Raw genomic sequence first — 18,249 nt, forward strand, 5'->3', positions numbered from 1 at the left:
ATATATATATATATATATATATATATATATATATATATATATATATATATATATATATATATATATATATAGTATACTAATATGTAGTTACTGAATCTTGAAATTTCAAATTTGATCAGACTGGCTTTGAATTCCTTTTCTCATGGGGCATACGAGACCGAGCGATGCATTTTCTTCAATCGATGCATCATTCTTCTTGAAATTATCAGAGATGCAGGCTATTCCCATTATAATAATAATAATAATAATAATAATAATACTGTCCTTTCCGCATTGTTTTGGTTTGTATGTGAGACCGAAATTATTTGCATATATAAATGTACAGTAGTCCTCGATATTGAAATTAATTGAAGAAACGGAGATGATATAGCTGATTAGATTTTTAAAAATTTACGTGAGGGCGGAAAGAATGGGTTTTGAAGACATCTCATCGTGCGTATTTGTTGGACCTTGCATTTATAAATAAAAACCTCTCCAGAAACATTTTGTTAACATTTAAGACAACTGCATAAATAAAACTCTTGATCTTGAAGTTTTCCTTTGTTATTTTATGTAGAATCTAAAATTCCTAAACCGAAATATGCTGGTTTTTAATTGTATGTAATGATATATCATGACTAACCGTTTTGATAGTGTAATGTAATTAATTGAAATAACAATGTTGAACTCATGAATAACTTAGATTTTAGAGTATTTTTGTTGCTTGCAAAGATGGATTGGTTTTATCAGGGATTTTGACAGTTTCATAAAGGCCGATTTGCACAGTAGGGTAGAAGTGTATAGGCCTACTGTATCTTATTTACGCTTCGCGTAAACCGTTTGTAAACGGATGGGTGGATATGTCCCATTTCACACAAATTTTGCCTTATTTATTTAATTTAGTTTTTTATGGAGTTTCCGTAAATAATAATGTTTTGTTTTTTTAACATTTATGTTGCTTTTGTATACTGTCTTCGTCATCTGTACAGCTTTACATATTTTGAATTTAGTCTTACCGTTGAGATTGGTTCTCATTTATTTTGTATAGTAATTTCTCTTCATAATTTATAATTGCTGCCCCATTATACTTATCTGGTTTGATAAACAAAAACATGTATTGTTTTAAAGGCTTGTCAACAATGGTGTCACTTCGTGTAATATAGCCTAACTGTGAATACGTTAAAAAAACACTTGTGGTTTCTTTGGTTTTCTGAAAAGAAATCTATTGCGGCTTTGTCTGTCCGTCCGCACTTTTTCTGTCCGCCCTCACATCTTAAAAACTACTGAGGGTAGAGGGCTGCAAATTGGTATGTTGATCATCCACCCCCCAAGAATCAAACATACCAAATTGCGGACCTCTAGCCTGAATAGTTTTTGTTTTATTTAAGGTTAAACGTAGCCATAATCGTGCATCTGGCAACGATATAGACCAGGCCACCACAGCCGGCTGGGAGTTTCATGAGCCGCGGCTCATACAGCATTATACCGAGACCACCGAAAGATAGACCTATTTTCGGTGGCCTTGATTATACGCTGTACAGAAAACTCGATTGCGCCGAAGAAACTTCGGCGCATTTTTTACTTGTTTTAACTGTCACTGATCTCGTTGAAAATTCTTTCACTTGTATAGTTTGACTGTTGTTAAAACCTATGTAGCAATTGCAGAAACAGTATTAAGATAAATTAAAACACGTAAATATACTTAAAACTGAACATTGACTGGCTTAGACATGAACTTGAATCGTAATACTTCTAATCGAACTTTTTCTTTATGCAAATCATGACACTTTTGACTTGAAAATAGATTTTCTTTCCTGACAGATTGCTTAATAAGCCTGATAACAAATAAGCTCGTATATAACGGTTTTAGGTAATTACTTAGGTAATTTGTTGTCATTTTTTGTGACAACAGGATTTAGATTCTGTTCGAAGCAGTTTCTACAATTAAGATTGTAGGCCGACTTAGTAGCTTGTCATAAGAGCAGTGTAACCTACCATAGGCCTAATATTATGGCAGTGATGCATTCAGCGCCGTCTGTCTGCGCCAGTCCCAGAATAGGTGAAATCAGGACTAGAGTACCGTCATATCAGCGAGTACGCGGAACCCGCTGGCTAGACCAACTTAGTATTCTATAAGGAATCACTTTGAACCCTGTGAAACAAGTGGGGGAAAATAGGGAATTATAAAGTCTCATGGAGCTTATTAGTCCAGTTTGTTAAAGATATCTATTGTAATTAGTCATTTTCACCCTGTTTATTATCAATTTGTCGTAGAAAACGGATGAAGCTGCAGAACGAAGTTGGTGTGATGTAATGTCTTATTCTCTTTGGTTTATTTTCCATTCTTTGCGTCCTATTAATCACTAAAACTTGGGCCTGAAATAATTTCCGTAAAGTTTTGATATTAGTAAGTGGCAGTGGGATTATGACGCTGTTATGATCCTTTAAAATAGATTTTTGATGTTGACTGAAAGTCGTTACCATTGAGTTTTGATTAATTCGTGACGTACCGGTTGTTAAAAGGATAAAATACTTTTGTATGTGGTCTCGTAATTATATCCACGTTATTTTATTGCTATGATCTGTGAATACTCCAATAGTGCGACAAGAACTTCCGCGACATACGAATAATTATTACTTCCCTTTAACGGCTCTCCTCCTCTCGGTAATACACCAGTGAAACAAAGTGAAAGATAATAGAGGTGTTGAAAAAACAAGAGTTTCGTTTGCTTGCGGCAACATGGCTTCTGAAGAAAGTACGCCTGAGTCTAAAAACTCTTCCACTGGGATGGATTACGAGGCAATAAACGACATCTTAGGTCACATGGGGAAATACCAACGCTATGTCTTCTTTCTTGCTTGCTGGGGCTCCTTTATGCCCGCCATGGTGGTCGTTGGCATGACCTTTTTAGGAAATTCCAGCATGGATAAGAGGTAAGTCCCTTTCCTATTAGTGGGTTATATAATATTATGTGTGTGTGTATACGTGTATATATTTATATTTACATATATTATATATACATACATACATACATACACATGTGCGATATATATATACATATATTTATATATACATATATGTATATATATATATATATATATATATATATATATATATATATATATATATATATATATATAATCCTTCGTTTCATCTGCATAACCTTCCTGACGCTTATACTAGAAGCCTACTCATATTATAATGGATATATATATATATATATATATATATATATATATATATATATATATATATATATATTTATATATGTGTGTGTGTATAAGAATTTTCCATTATAATACGGGTAGACCTACGTATAAGTGTCAGGGAGATTAGGTAAATAAAAAGAAAAAGGAAGTTTGCCAAAATGCATTAAATGTTTTCATTTAGCCCAAAACAGTTTACAAAGTAATTTAGTTGGTAATCATTTCGTAAACGAGAAATACATTTTCATATTTTGAACGGGAATACGTGAGAATCTCAAGTAAAAATGACTGATTAGCCGAAAAGTGATGTTAACCATTCTGCTAGCATCTTCAGTTACTAAAATTGTAAACTTTGTCTTATAACAGAGACAGTTACTGCACATTTTAGTTCATACAAGAAATTACCAGGACCTAATAGAAATTAGCATTTTTTATACGAGTTTCCCATGACATTCAGCTAAATTTAAACATAGGGCCGAAAATTTTCGACCCATTACGGATGTTATTTGGAGTTCAGAGTAAATTGGGTGTCATAATATACCATCAAATATTTTGAAGTTGTTTGTTTTAATTAAGTAAAACGGGTTTGACTACGGTTATAAAAACTAAGCACAATCAAATATCTGTGAATATTTGGGTTTTTCTTCATAGAAATTAAAAAAAACTTACTCAGCATACAACATTGCTTGTCTATGAAGGAGTATATAAATATCTTTTAGGGGTCTCTAGAAAGTTAACGTTTGTCATTTTTTTGCAGGACGTATTTTTTTCATATTTTATATTACTTCAGAGGTAATTATACAAAAATGAAATATTATGTAACTTCTTTTTCTGAATCATTTGCACATCTGTACGTAGTTTTCGAAATAGTACGCCCCTATGTTATTTTAATAGTTATCAGTGATGGTTCTTGCCTTTCCCTCGTTTTTGGAGTCCCTCTTATCTACCCTTATTTGGTCTTCCATGATTCCCAGCTTGTTTGTCGTACAGTTTATAGACTTCTCTTTCTCACGGGACTCAGTCCTTTAGAATAGCGATGTCTTTATTCTCTTGGAAAGTGTATCTGAATTTTCAAATCTTTACAATTCCTTGGGCAACTTACTGAATACTTTTGATGCCGTTTATTTAGAAGTATTTTCTAATATGTATGTTTCATCTTTGCTTTATCAGCCTGTCCAATCTAAGTTTCTATCTTAGGCCCCCCCTGCGCTACTTTATCAAACGCTGTATGTACGCCTAACAGTATTGACACAGGACATCTGTTCTTAATACATTTCCTGAGGTAATCTATCACAGACAACACTTGCCATGAAGCGACTTCCTTTTTGTTCACATCCAAGTAGGATTACCGAGGTTCAGTCTTTCAAATACAGTATTCTGTAACGAGAATTCCCAATACAGATCCTCTTGAATTTGAAATGAATGAATTACTAAAAGATGCAAATGAAACAATGGCTGAATGGGGTGGTCGGAGATCAGTGGAGATTTATGAAAGTGGAGACACAGGAGAGACATGAGTTGTGTAATATTACTGATGCCCTTTGCGTCACGCGGCTCTGGAGGCAATATGGATAATGACCAGTGATTAATTCACCAATCACAAGGCCGTTTTAAGCTATATGCCAAAGGAAATGTCGCCCAAAATGTACTTTTTTATTTCATTTTTATTATATATTATTATCTCTGGACATTAAGACCAAGAGCATCTCCCGGAAGAGGAATTGCTCTCATTATTTTGTAGACATCATTTAGTGCCGGAATCCTTTGTTGACCCCTCCATCAACAAATGGCCAAATTCCATGCGATCTAAGAATCCCATTCAGATCCTTCATCCCCTATCCTTTGTCTTCTTTCTTCCTTGAATAGGAATCGTCCTTGGCCTCAGCAATTATGTGGTTGCATAGAGTCCTTCATCCGGTCGAATGTCATTGTCTGATGTCTGATTTGCCTGCGTTCTGAAGAAGCAAGGTTTCCGCACAGTTTCATCATCATAAAAACCAGAGGAGTTTATCTTGACGTAATGCCCGTTGAGTTCCTTTTATCAGCACAGAAAATTGGGGGTAAGCAATTATTTTGTTATTTAGTGGCGCTTTCCCAGTTGCCAAAAGCAAAGCGAAGGATACCTGGCAAATCTTGTGAGAGAGAACCGGTTGTTGCCACGAATGGTGAAAATAAGCGAATCATCTGTCCTGTGGGGAGACAACAGTATGGCAAGAAGGTGGGATGCCATTTGTTTCTGAAGACGTGTTCGACACTTCTAACTCATGGGCTCGTAATGACTGGCCTCCCAAATTTATTTTGTGATGACTGGTCTCCATGCTGGTAAAGCACTTGGGGACTTGAGTGTTTGCTCTCAGAGCACACGGGAATTGGATTAACCATATCCAGGTTCTCAAAAGAAGTGGTTTTCTTAATGTAGATTTTTTTTAACGCCTACAAAGCGGTCCTCTTCATAAAGCATGAATGTTCTCTTTTGTATTTCTAAATTATAATAAGTGCATGTTTGTATGAACATTTGATGATTGGCGTTGTTTTATTGCTATATACTTTTAGCAAACACCATATTTATTTTCGACGTCTATGACCCTAGCTGCTGTGACGCCACACAAATCCAGCGGAAGATAATTTCTGATAAAATCTTCGGATTTTCTTAGATTCTCCAATGCCTTTAGGCAACATGTCAAGGTAACTCCCTTTAGAAATTCGTCTCTGTTAGGTAGTCCACTCCAGGGCCCACGCCAAGCCTTCTACTCTCACACCATACCAAGGGCCCATGCTGGCATAAATAGGGTCACTTTATCTAAACCAACCAACCTTCAGAAGTTTAGTGTAGGTAATAAGGGTTAAAAGGCACATATACCAGTCACCTCTCACCTTTTCTGCTGAAACTCGCACCTTAGCGTCAAAAGCACCCCATCTTAAGTCAGAAGTGTGGTTTCTCACGCATTTCCGTTTATTTGATCATAAAAAAAAATATTTTATGATGTCTTGACCGACATGGAAACGTAAATGTCACACTGGGCCATATGTTCGTGTGTTTTCGCACTGGGCAGATATGAGAGGTTATCTTGTGGAAGATATGTTCCCACTTGCCTGATAAGCTGTTTGGACCAAGTGGAATGATGAGTGCAGGAAGTCTCTTCATATTACGTAAGTCAGTTGAAGACCCCTAATAAGCCCATGTCAGATCAAAGAATGTTATTCAGAGCTTTTATTTCCTCATTTTCTGAAACCTTGCAGGTTTTTGCCTGGTACCTGAAGGCAGCAGTGAAAATGAGGCGCAGCTTAATTATGTAATTATAATCATTCTGGCCTAACAGATATTGAGAAGGAAGAAAAGGTTTCGCCTGAATTTTTTTTTTTTATCGTCCAATCATGGCAAACATGTTTTCCTTCATGCATTCATTGCCTGTGTATTGAAATAACACTTGACTTGAAAGCTGCTGCTGTTTAAGGTTGCCCTTTCCTGTACGAGCAGCTGACTGGCGAAGGAGTTTAGTACAGGATTTATTAGTGTTTTATATATCAAGGAATCTTGTTTATCGAGTCTGTGTAGTAAGAGAATGTCAAAATATAAGATCATCTTAGAACATTAGTACTATCGAAAAAATAGTAAAAATAGACTCAATTTCAGCCATGGAAGCAATATACTGTTTAAAAACTTTTTTGTTCTTCCTTACAGAAAAACACTTTGGGTAGAATTATATTTTGTCAGCCGTAATTTCTGTTATTTATGGAGAGGCACGTAACAGCTAAGACTAAAAATTCCTAGACTTCAAATCCAATAGGCTCCCTAACCCTGTTATCTTTGTTATCATGCCGTTTTTCTTGGCTGTTGTTGATACGTGATGTTCACCTGACTGAAATATGACGCGATGACCGCATGAAAAGTGGTTAAAATGTGGTTCTCGTATTTTTGTAAGCAGTAGTGATTCACAGTGCGCTTTCTCCATCCCGTTTTCTTTGTAACTAAGGATGATTCCATTTTTTATTACTTCTTCTTCTTTTAGGTCATGTAAAAGTTGTCAGAAAATAAAGTTAAAACACTTTGTTAAGACACTAAATACACACACCGAAACAAAGAAGTAAGACACTTGAAACAAGTAAACAAATGACGCGATCTGCTTAGGACAGATGCACTCATGAGTTGTAGCTCCCAAGGTAAAGTGGATACGAAATTAATTGATATTTGTTGCGTAATACAGGATTAACAGAGTACTCTATTAATCCTGACTTAATATTTGTCAGTTTAAAACAGTCACGTGTCTATAAGTGACAAACTTAGCAATCAGCAATACGGTGGAGATTGACTCCAAGTACAGAACCTGTATTCGACAGGAATTCAGGTAAAATAGAGTCGAAATCAACGTCGCTCTCATGACACCCGAATGGATAAGTCAGTTGCTCATCAGTTCGGCTAAACCATAAGACATTGGATAGTGTAGGAGGAGAAAGTTAAAAGAGAAAGTGAATAAGAGAAAGATGATAAAGTTAAGAGGAAGCCAGGAAGATGTGGGATTTTAGTGTTTAAAGTAAATGGCGAAAGAATGGGAGCATTTAGTCTTTAAGGGTATTTCTGGAGAAAATTTATCCAGTGATGTTAGGCGAGTCCCACGTTTAGTGGTCAAGTAGGCAACATGACTAAGTTGTGATTATGGGACTCGAGTTTGTTTCCTGCTATATATATATATATATATATATATATATATATATATATATATATATATATATATATATATATATATATATATATATATATATGTATATATACATCGAGTTAGGGGAGAAGGAGAATTCTTGTATGGCTTTCAATGTACTTTATTATGCTGACGTTTCAGGACCATGTGTCCCATTTTCAAAACTATAAAATTAAAGACAACAGAATTAAAAATAGACTCAGATTTTAAAACGAGAAAAAGAAATTTTACATAAAAAGTATAAAAAGAAACATAACAGAAAGAACAATGAATACCAAATAGTGCTGAAGGCAAAAGCTGAGTGACATTCAGGGTCCGTTTGGTTCCAACGGAAACTCACGAGAGGTATAGAGGTGTTGACGTGGACTGAGTATTTAATTGGGAACTAGTTGTTTTTAATAAAAAGAGATTCTAGTATTGACAGTTGTGGTCATTCGGAGCTTTGCCTATTATTTTGAAATCCTTGTAATTGATATTATATTTGCATTTTTTCCCGTGGTCTCTTATGCACGAAAAATTTGGGGTTTGATAATTTAGCACCCGTTCGGTAACTTACGCCACGATGAGTCTAATCTCACCTTCAACAACCTACGAGTGGAGCCCACATACTTCCCCAGGTCACATCTGGGGCAATTAAACAGGTATATGACTCCTGAGGTCATCAAAGGTTGCAGACTTTCTGTATATTTAAACATAGACTTGATCGTCATTGGATTATTAGGTATTAGTTTATCTACGATAAACATTTTTACCAAGATTTACGACAGATAATAAACAGATATTTACCGGCTGTCGAATTGAAACTAATACCTAATAATCCAATAAATAAAATGTAAAAAATTAAAAATATTAATATCTAATCTATAGTTTTTGGGGTCGCTGAGGTGAATAGTGGCACTCCTGATGCCCTTTAAGTCCAAGTTCAGCCCCGACAGGAATGGGGGAGGGGAATGAGAAGGTGAAAAATAAAATGTAAAAAAATGACAGATATTAGTGTCTGATTCATAGTTTTTGAGGTCACTGAGATGAAAAGTAACACTTCCAATGCCCTTTAAGTCAAAGTTCAGCTCCAGTAGGAATGCAGGGGTGAGAGGGAGTGAAATGTAAAATGCCAAAAATGCTAGGCAATGTAATTGAAGCAAATATCTTAACAGGAAAGAGAGAGAGAGAGAGAGAGAGTAAGAGGAAGTCAGAGTAGAGGGGGTGTTAGGGAGGAGAAAGCAGTTGTCCTTCAGAGTTTTCCCGGGCAGCACCCGGTTGGTCAGCTAATATATATGTATGTGTATATGTATATATATATATATATATATATATATACATTTATATTTATATATATATTTATATTTATATTTATTTATTTATTATGAGTGTGTGTGTGTAACTTTCTTGTGAATTAACACTCGAAAAAGCACGTACAGCCATCCTGATGCCATCATTATCACCTTATTTTTTTTTTTTTTATAAAAAGACATTTCGGGGAATCCCGCTCGACTCGCCAAGCGCTACTTATGGTGATGAATAGTAACGAGCGTAGCAAGAACAATGCTATCTTTAGTGAAACTCGCTGCGCTTCCCCTGACTCCAAGTGCCTTGACTCAGCAGGTAGCGTCTGTCACAGTCCTCTTATTCTTGCCTCTGGATTGTTTTTCTCAAGGCCTGTGAATATTCAGGCTCGTTTACATCTCTCTCTCTCTCTCTCTCTCTCTCTCTCTCTCTCTCTCTCCGTGCTTTTATGTGCGAGTGTGAGAATGGAGATGGTTTTAACAGTTTGGCAAGTAACTCCGGTCCTGGACGAAAAAGTTTCTTCGCTGATACGACATTTTTTACATTTATGAAGGCGCTGTATCTAATCTCAGTTGTTGACGATGGGCCTTTGTTTTTGGTTCAGGTATTTTCATGCGCTGCCTGTTCTTCGGCGGGCGAGAAGACAGAAGGCGGATAGGATTTCATATGTACCTCCAATACATGACCTTGATAATAAATTCCTTTATTTTTTCTTCAGATAATGTTTTCATACCTCCGAGACGTGACCTTGCTTCTAAATCTCTGTATAGCATGAAAACATGATAGTTTTTAATACGGACAGTACAGCAAATGTTGTCAAACAGCAATGTTAGTCACACTATTGTATATGTCTATATATCTATCTGTCTGTCTATCCATGGATGGTGGCTTATACATTCTTTTTTTTTTATTTTTACGACCTTCTATTGCTTCTTCTGTGATCTGTCCCTTCCATACTTCAGTTTGCTAAGTTTTCTCCGTGCAGAAAACTTCCACAACATTAGCCATATACACTAAACAGAGGGCTCATCAGCATTGCATCAAAAACCCCTGTACACATTGCGCCATTCACCTCTGTGTTACACACACGCACACCCCCACACATTTCCTGGATGTTGATGCCCCTCCTTTCCAACACTTTAATCCTTCCATCTGTCCAAACTCTCTTAGGTCTTCCTTTCCTCTTTCCTCTTAATACTTTCGAATTGTACACTGATTACCAGTTTATCATACACCATTCTTTCCAAATGACTAACTGCTTTTAACTCGGATTGTCCTTTCACCTACACTAACCTTTTTATCACTTATTCTTTTATACATCTGCATTTCTCATCCTTCCATTACATTTTATGCCACACATACTTTGCAAACAAATTTTCACTGCAGCATCAATTACTTTTATTTGCATTCAACATCCACATGACCTCCATAAAGGAGAAATGGCTCAACACATCATATATTCCAGCTTTGACTTTCAAGTATCCCTCCCATGCTTCACACACATCCTTACATCTTCCTTGCTTCACCCACCATTACTTTCAAGTATCCCTCCCATGCTTCACACACATCCTTACATCTTCCTTGCTTCACCCACCATTACTTTCAAGTATCCCTCCCATGCTTCACACACATCCTTACATCTTCCTTGCTTCACCCACCATTACTTTCAAGTATCCCTCCCATGCTTCACACACATCCTTACATCTTCCTTGCTTCACCCACCATTACTTTCAAGTATCCCTCCCATGCTTCACACACATCCTTACATCTTCCTTGCTTCACCCACCATTACCTTCTTCCCCATCCCATGTTAACATTCACTGCTGCATTTTCCTGGCTTCCACTTATCTCTATAAGCTTGTCCTTGATCGCACTTACTATCAACTTTCTCTTCTTGCAAACCAACTCAGATTGTTTCTTTGGTTTTTGTGGTTAATTTTCTCTCTCCTCAGTCGTTAGTTTATCATCTGCAAGTCTCAGCCTTTTATAATAGACACATATTACAAACTCCGTCCCACTGATGGGCTGTTTTCAGTTTTGTTAAAATAGGCAGAACTGTACCAAATCAGTAAGATCCCCAGTCGAAAAGCTGTAATGAAATTGGTTATTGTAAACTTTTGCCCGTATCTTTCCCTGCTCAGTTAAATGTCATCAATAAAAAAAAATGATAGGCCATTCTGATACTCGCTTCTTATCTTCGATTAAGTACTAGATATTACAAGAGCCGTACTTATCATGGCGAGGGGTTGTTCTAGAAATCAAAAGTACCACTTCAGGCGACCTTTGACGTCTGCATGATAACCTTGAAGCTAAAAGTATGTTAATTTGTTCCGAAGTGAAGGGAATAGGACTGAAAAATGAGTCTCTTGAGCTAACAAGCATCCGGTATCGTGTATGCCTTCATAAGTCCACCAACTCTGTAACCCAAAATCATGGTCATCCATTTTCTTTTAAGTTGTAAAGCTTGTTTAAAAGTAATATCTTTGTGTATGAAAAAATTAACAACTGGATATATTTACTTTACAAATGTTCTGTTTGTTTATCCTGTCCGCAGACGTATGATCATAATTATTTTCAATTTGAAAATATAGCTGTAAATTTGACAACTATGATTAGATGGAATCGTTACAATCTCAGTGCAGTTGCTTAAGGAACCGAAATTATGTAAATCGATTCTTCAAAATTTGAAATTATATAATATATATATATATATATATATATATATATATATATATATATATAATATATATATAATATATATATATATATATATATATATATATATATATATATATATATATATATATATATATATATATATTATATTCATAAAATGTTCTGTAGCCAGAATGATCTCGAATTTTTTCTCATTTGGTTCCTATTCGGTCTTGAAAAAATCTACAGTCAGTCAGAAGGGAATTTCATTACATAACTTTCTAGATATTCATATGTTACACTTGATGCGTTCAAACCTACTTCTTGTAGCATTTAAGAAGGAGTTATAAATGCTTCTACAATGAGACAGATCGGATTATTTTTTATAGATATGAATTTGTGAAAAATATTTTCAGTAACCCTCAAGATATTTTGCACAGCTTCTTCATATATTTAAGATAAATCCTGAAAAGGCTTTGGTGACGGTTTGATCTTTGACTTGTGACAAAATAAACGTTGAAATAGTTTAAATTGTAACAGTCCGTAAGCCGTTTTAAACATTTCCCTTAATTAAATAATCGGTTGATAAATTGCAGGTACTATAATTTAGCACACACACTTATGTATGTTGTGCTTTACTTATTTTCCTCTAATCTGAAAGTCAGGAATCATATGGGTAATATATCCGAGGCACAGATACCACGGAATAAATAATGTTTTCTTCAAACCCGACATTCCTTTATCTCTTACATAATTTTCTCTGCGTAACTTTCACATGTTCGAAATGACCTTTAGTGTTCAGTTGCTCTATGGATGTTAGAATATTACCTACCTTCTCCATTGGCAACAAAAACCTGTAGAAAATTTTTGGTTCGTGAAGGTACTTTTACGATTAGAAAATGGTCAGGTTCCGCGTATATCCGAGGATATGATATTGGTGTTCAGGTGCTAAACCTAAGTAGAAAACCTAAACAGAAAAAATTGTAAATTCCAAATAATTCTACAGAAACTGAGGCGCTTCTTAAGGTGGAAGAATCATCACAAGATAACGATGAGCACCTTTGACAAAACGAAAGCATTCCTATCAGACGGCAAGACGATTAGTCTTACGAATTTGAAAAATTAGCTTCAATTGAAAGGGATTCAGATGCATCAGTTTATGTCGAGGCTTATGTTTTTATTTTTGTTGACTCTTCGGTCACGGGTTTGAGACAAGATATATATATATATATATATATATATATATATATATATATATATATATATATATATATATATATATATATATATATATATAATATATATATATATAATATATATATATATATATATATATATATATATATAAATATATATATATATATATATATATATATAATATATATATATATATATATATTATATACTATATATATATATATATATATATATATATATATATATATATATATATATATATATATATATATATATATATATATATGTTTTATATTATGAGAAGTGCGTTTCTTTTCAGTACCTGAAACATGCATCAGTTTTGTGACTGGTAACGAGGTGTTTCTCAGATATGCCACCAGGAGGCTTGTCGTTGATATTGACCTTGAATTCGCCTTTTGCTTTGGGTATTTCAAAGAAGGACAGTAATCTTCAGATATCCAAGCACAGATACATTCAGTGATCAGCAAGCAAATCGCGTTATCAAGAAGAAAAATATCTCTCGGTAAAGGCCATAGATACCAGTGGTTTAGAGAAACAAGCAGCCCACGCATACGTAGATAGACTAAAGGAGTACAGTGGACCGCTATATTTCTGGATATTGGGTAGTGGCTCCAGTCTTGTTTTTATTTTGGCTTTTTCATATTCAGTGTATTTGTTTTTATAGTTTTCAAGTTTATATACACACATGTATATATATAATATATATGTGTAAATAAATTATATATATATAATTACAAATGTCCAACAGTTAATCACTATCATTGATACTGCCAGTCATTATTCCCCACCTGTATATGTTAAATATAAATACCCAGATCACCTGCCTGCTTTTCACATTCACCAATGATCGTGGCTGAAAGAGTAGGCTATATAATCATCATTCATCGAATACATCTATACTGGTATATATCAGGACCCTTCAGTTCAGTTCCATATATTGTGTGTTCATATACATGGGCAAGATGTACATGATTATTTATAAATAGGTTATACAGGAACACCGAAGATTCAGTAGGAATAGGGTGGGAAAAAGCCAGCATAGCATTACACATTTATTGTTCAAATTTTCGAGACATTAAATAATTAAATCTCATCCCCAGGGCTGTAAAATATACGGAATTTACAAATTAAAACCAGACAGTAAAAATAAGTTATAAAAGTTAAAATCGTTAATCAAACTACAAAAAACAATTTCTATGTAAGTCACTCTGAAGCAAATTTTTCTTTGTACTAAATTGAAGAATGTTACCATCATTCTTCAAAGGTTGTTGTCCCCATGTCCTTTTCAAACCACCTCGGTTACTACCCACTTAAGTCGACTGACCACCATGTTATTTATTAATCTCTTCCAACGTCGACAGTGCAGAGGCGCAATTGGTGCTTGAGGAAACGAATGATCTTGTCCCTTGCTTGTGGCTAGAAATCAGAGCTTACCTGGCACAAGGGACACGTCCTGGGAATCGTACTTGCTTTTGTGACTCCTCGCTCTTTGAATTCCATTTGTTCCTTGGCTTTTGGTGTGTCAATATCAAAATTAAATAGACAACTGAAATTTATTGAATATAATTGCAAAATTTAACGATTATTATTCAGTTTCAGCTGAATTTCTTGCGTGTTCATCAGCGAATAATCATTTTTGCAGTGCTAACCCTTATAGAGCAACCGCTAACAATAGCGGTTCCCCAATGGCCGTCAATGTTCCGCGAATATTAAAGAGGCGTTTAGAGGCCTTGGGCGCCAGGAGGCAATACTGTACAGATGAATCACCAAGGCAGCTTTGCCTTTTTTTCGTTCTTGTATAATTATCCAAAGAATATGTTATTGTAGAGGTAAATTATCCATCACTGTAAAATATATTCCGAAATATTTCTATTCTTAGGAGGTATTGTAATTGAAGTTAATAATTTTGCATTCTAATCTGTATAATCTGATTAGAAAAATTCATTCCCTTTTTAAGCAGTCAGTATTCATGATACACAAAAAATAACTATGTGCCACAATAATATGCTGAGAGTATGACATGTTTTATATATATGACAGAGTATTAAATTCAGAAACTGTTTATAATAACAACTCTGGAAACGAGGTTCCTTTTAAAAAAATACTCGACCCACGACGAAGAGACCTCTCTGGCGTGGCGTTTAAAGATCTGGCCTGGTGCCAATTTTACAAAACAACAACTTGACACGTGCGTGACAGACCTTGAAATGTCTCGGAGACAAGCCCTGAGGCTATAATTATAGGATTATTGAGGTTGTTTTTCATTTCCAGGTATTTTAATCTCCTTCCTATTCCGCCTTGCTTAGGATTTGTCTTCAGTTCATTTCTTCTCCACAGCCTATATGCATGATAACATATTTTTCTTAATATTTACAAAGATTTACTGTTCTATTTAAAGCCCATTTATAAATATTTAACATTTTCGCCTAGACAAGAAACATCATACAGCATTTAGATCTAAGTAACTGTAGGGGTAAGCTGTTTGTATAATGAATTGGCGCTCTCTCTAAGATCCCGTGCTGGCACAAGGCCACCTTAATCTTAACTATTTTGTCCGTACTTGTAGATGTACGTTTATCATTATTACAAAATTAGATACGTAAATGTAGTTAATTAATGCCATAGAAATAGGTAGCTTCACCCTGCGTCTGAACCAAAATTACCCCAAATCCATGCTGACTATCCTAAATCGCTAAAGAAACCTCATATATACTAATAGAAATCATGTTTATGTGGTAAACAAAGTACTTGCGAAGCAAATCTTGGCTTCATGTATGCTTTCATCAACCCACATGTCTCATAGATTGGTAACAGCAAGAAGCTGTAGTTTGGTAGCTTAGGCTAGACCTATGCCTTCAGATTACTCGTTTGGTAAGATATATTATTTAAACCTTGTTCTAATTACTACTTAATTTTGAATGAATGTGAATAATTTCTGTACGGTAAAAGTTATGAAATCATAATGCCAAGGAAAAAAAATAGATGGTAAAACAAGGAAAAGAATCTTGGTCTCGCAAGCAGTGGCGTAGCTGGCATTCCATCAGTGGGGGTGCCTAGGGGCCAAGATATTTTTGGGGCGGCCAAAGAAATTTACTCAAAATTAATGTACCAATTCTGTAATTAGTAGAATATACTATTCTCGAATACATATATCTGTGTGAATGAAGGAAAATAATAGTATTTGTATTAGTAAACCTGTACTTGAAATTATAGAGCTCAATTTTCAATTAATTTTCATCTCTTATTATATGCAAATGTATCAAATACTGTAAGGGTTAAAGTTTAGCTACAAAGGGAGTTTCAGCTTGGGGCGCCAATCATCTGACTGGGGCGGTTTGGCCCCCCCATAGCGACGCCACTGCTCACAAGCACTAGTTGTATGCCTATTTTTTTAGCAGCTATTTTTATTGTTTTGCCCTTTTTTTGAAGGACGATCTTATTCTAAATTAATCAGAATTACTTTCTTATGGTAGACTTCTCTGTTGTCGCTTTGTTTACAAGAAGCTTTCTGATATTTGAGTTATAAACAGATTAGAATGCAATATTCTTTACATCCACTACAACAGATCTCAGAACAATAATATTTCAAAATGATTAACTTACCTTGAATGAAATAACTCATTCTCATAATTATTAAACGAGGGGAATCGGGGGGAGAACAATGCACTGCCATAGTGTTTTGTCTGTTGAATACTACACTGAGCAGGACCAGGAGTTTCAATATGGCCGCCCGAGGTTACACATGGAGGGTAAATAATATCTGGAGGTGTCATCTGTATACCAGTACTAAATAATTCGGTGCTCTTCCACCAGGGTGGCGCTGCAGAGCCTTGCAGCCGTCTTGAAAGTCTTTTAACCGCACAGATTTTACAGGGGCTTAGTGCGATTGTGATTTTTACTATCCTAATCGCAATAATGTTACGATGCGTGGCTTATTATTGCCAAAATAGGGAAAACCATTCTTCAAGAGAAAATGGGATAACATTTCACAGGTAAGCAAAACAAAATAGAATTTATTTATCCTCAGTTTTGTGCTAGTCAGATGTATGTCGTCGGTAACATGGAGTGGCGCTCATCCTGCCCAGCGTGTGACCTATTACTATTAATATTATTATTTTACTGTTATTATTATTGTTACTATTATCATTATCATCATTATTATTATTACTTGACCCAATTTCACAGAGAAAAGTTACCTTACAAAAACAGGTTGGCCTAAGCACTCCAAGGCCTAAGCATCTGCTCTTGGATCTAAGCAATGTCTAGCACAAATAGTTCCTGTAAATTACAGGACTTTCTTTGAATACAGTCACTAGACACTAAACATTCACTAAACACTAACATTCGCAAAGCATTCACTAAACCCTAAAACTCACTGAATACTTGCACACTGAACACTCACCGAACACTAACATTCACTAAACCCTAAACACTCACTAAACAATTACACACTAAACATTCACTAAACACTAACATTCACAAAAGATTCACTAAGTCCTAAACACACACTAAACTTTCACTAAACCCTAAACACTCCCTAAAAATTTACTGAATACTTACACACTAAACATTCACTGAACACTAACATTCACAAAACATTCACTGAACGCTAAACACTCACTAAACACTTGCACAACACTAACATTCACAAAACATTCACTGAACGCTAAACACTCACTAAACACTTGCACACTAAACATTCACTAAACACTAACATTCACTAATCACTCATTAAAAACTTACACACTAAACTTTCACGAAACCCTAAACACTCCTTAAACATTCACAGAATACTTACGCACTAAACAGTCACAAAATATTCACTAAACCCTAAACACTCACTGAATACTTACACACTAAACACTCACAAAACATTCACTAAACCCTAAACACTCACTGAATACTTACACAGTAAACATTCACTAAACCCTAAACACTCACTAAACATTCACTAAACACTTACTCATTAAACATTCAGGATAAAAGAAAATCACAATCGCACTAAGCCCCTATTCAATATGCGCGGTTACCAGACCTTTCAAGATGGCCGCAAGGCTCTGCAGCGCCGCCCTGGTGGAAGACCACCGAACTACGTAGTACTGGTATACAGTGGTTAGCATCTCCAGTTATATACCCTCTATGCAGCTTAGCAGTAGATCCACTTACTCTCTTCAACATATCTCATATATTCAGCATATTATCGTGGCAC

General features: G+C 35.2%; 1 protein-coding gene across 10 annotated transcripts in view; it reads left to right on the top strand.

Moving 5' to 3' along the window:
* LOC136847835 (organic cation transporter protein-like) overlaps positions 1-18,249 on the top strand; it is an 89,556-nt gene that overhangs the window by 34,462 nt on the left and 36,845 nt on the right. For 3 of the 10 annotated variants that reach the window (XM_067119789.1, XM_067119785.1, XM_067119787.1), the window contains exon 2: positions 2,580-2,913. The exons of 3 other annotated variants lie outside the window; for them this stretch is intronic. In XM_067119789.1, coding sequence (XP_066975890.1) covers positions 2,720-2,913 — 194 coding nt within the window. In that variant the 5' untranslated portion in view covers positions 2,580-2,719. Of the gene's footprint in view, positions 1-2,571; positions 2,914-18,249 lie in introns of those variants that run through there. 4 more of the 10 variants (XM_067119786.1, XM_067119790.1, XM_067119791.1 and 1 more) reach the window with 2 other exon arrangements.

This window comes from Macrobrachium rosenbergii, chromosome 17, assembly GCF_040412425.1.
Source record: "Macrobrachium rosenbergii isolate ZJJX-2024 chromosome 17, ASM4041242v1, whole genome shotgun sequence".
Taxonomy (NCBI): domain Eukaryota; kingdom Metazoa; phylum Arthropoda; class Malacostraca; order Decapoda; family Palaemonidae; genus Macrobrachium; species Macrobrachium rosenbergii.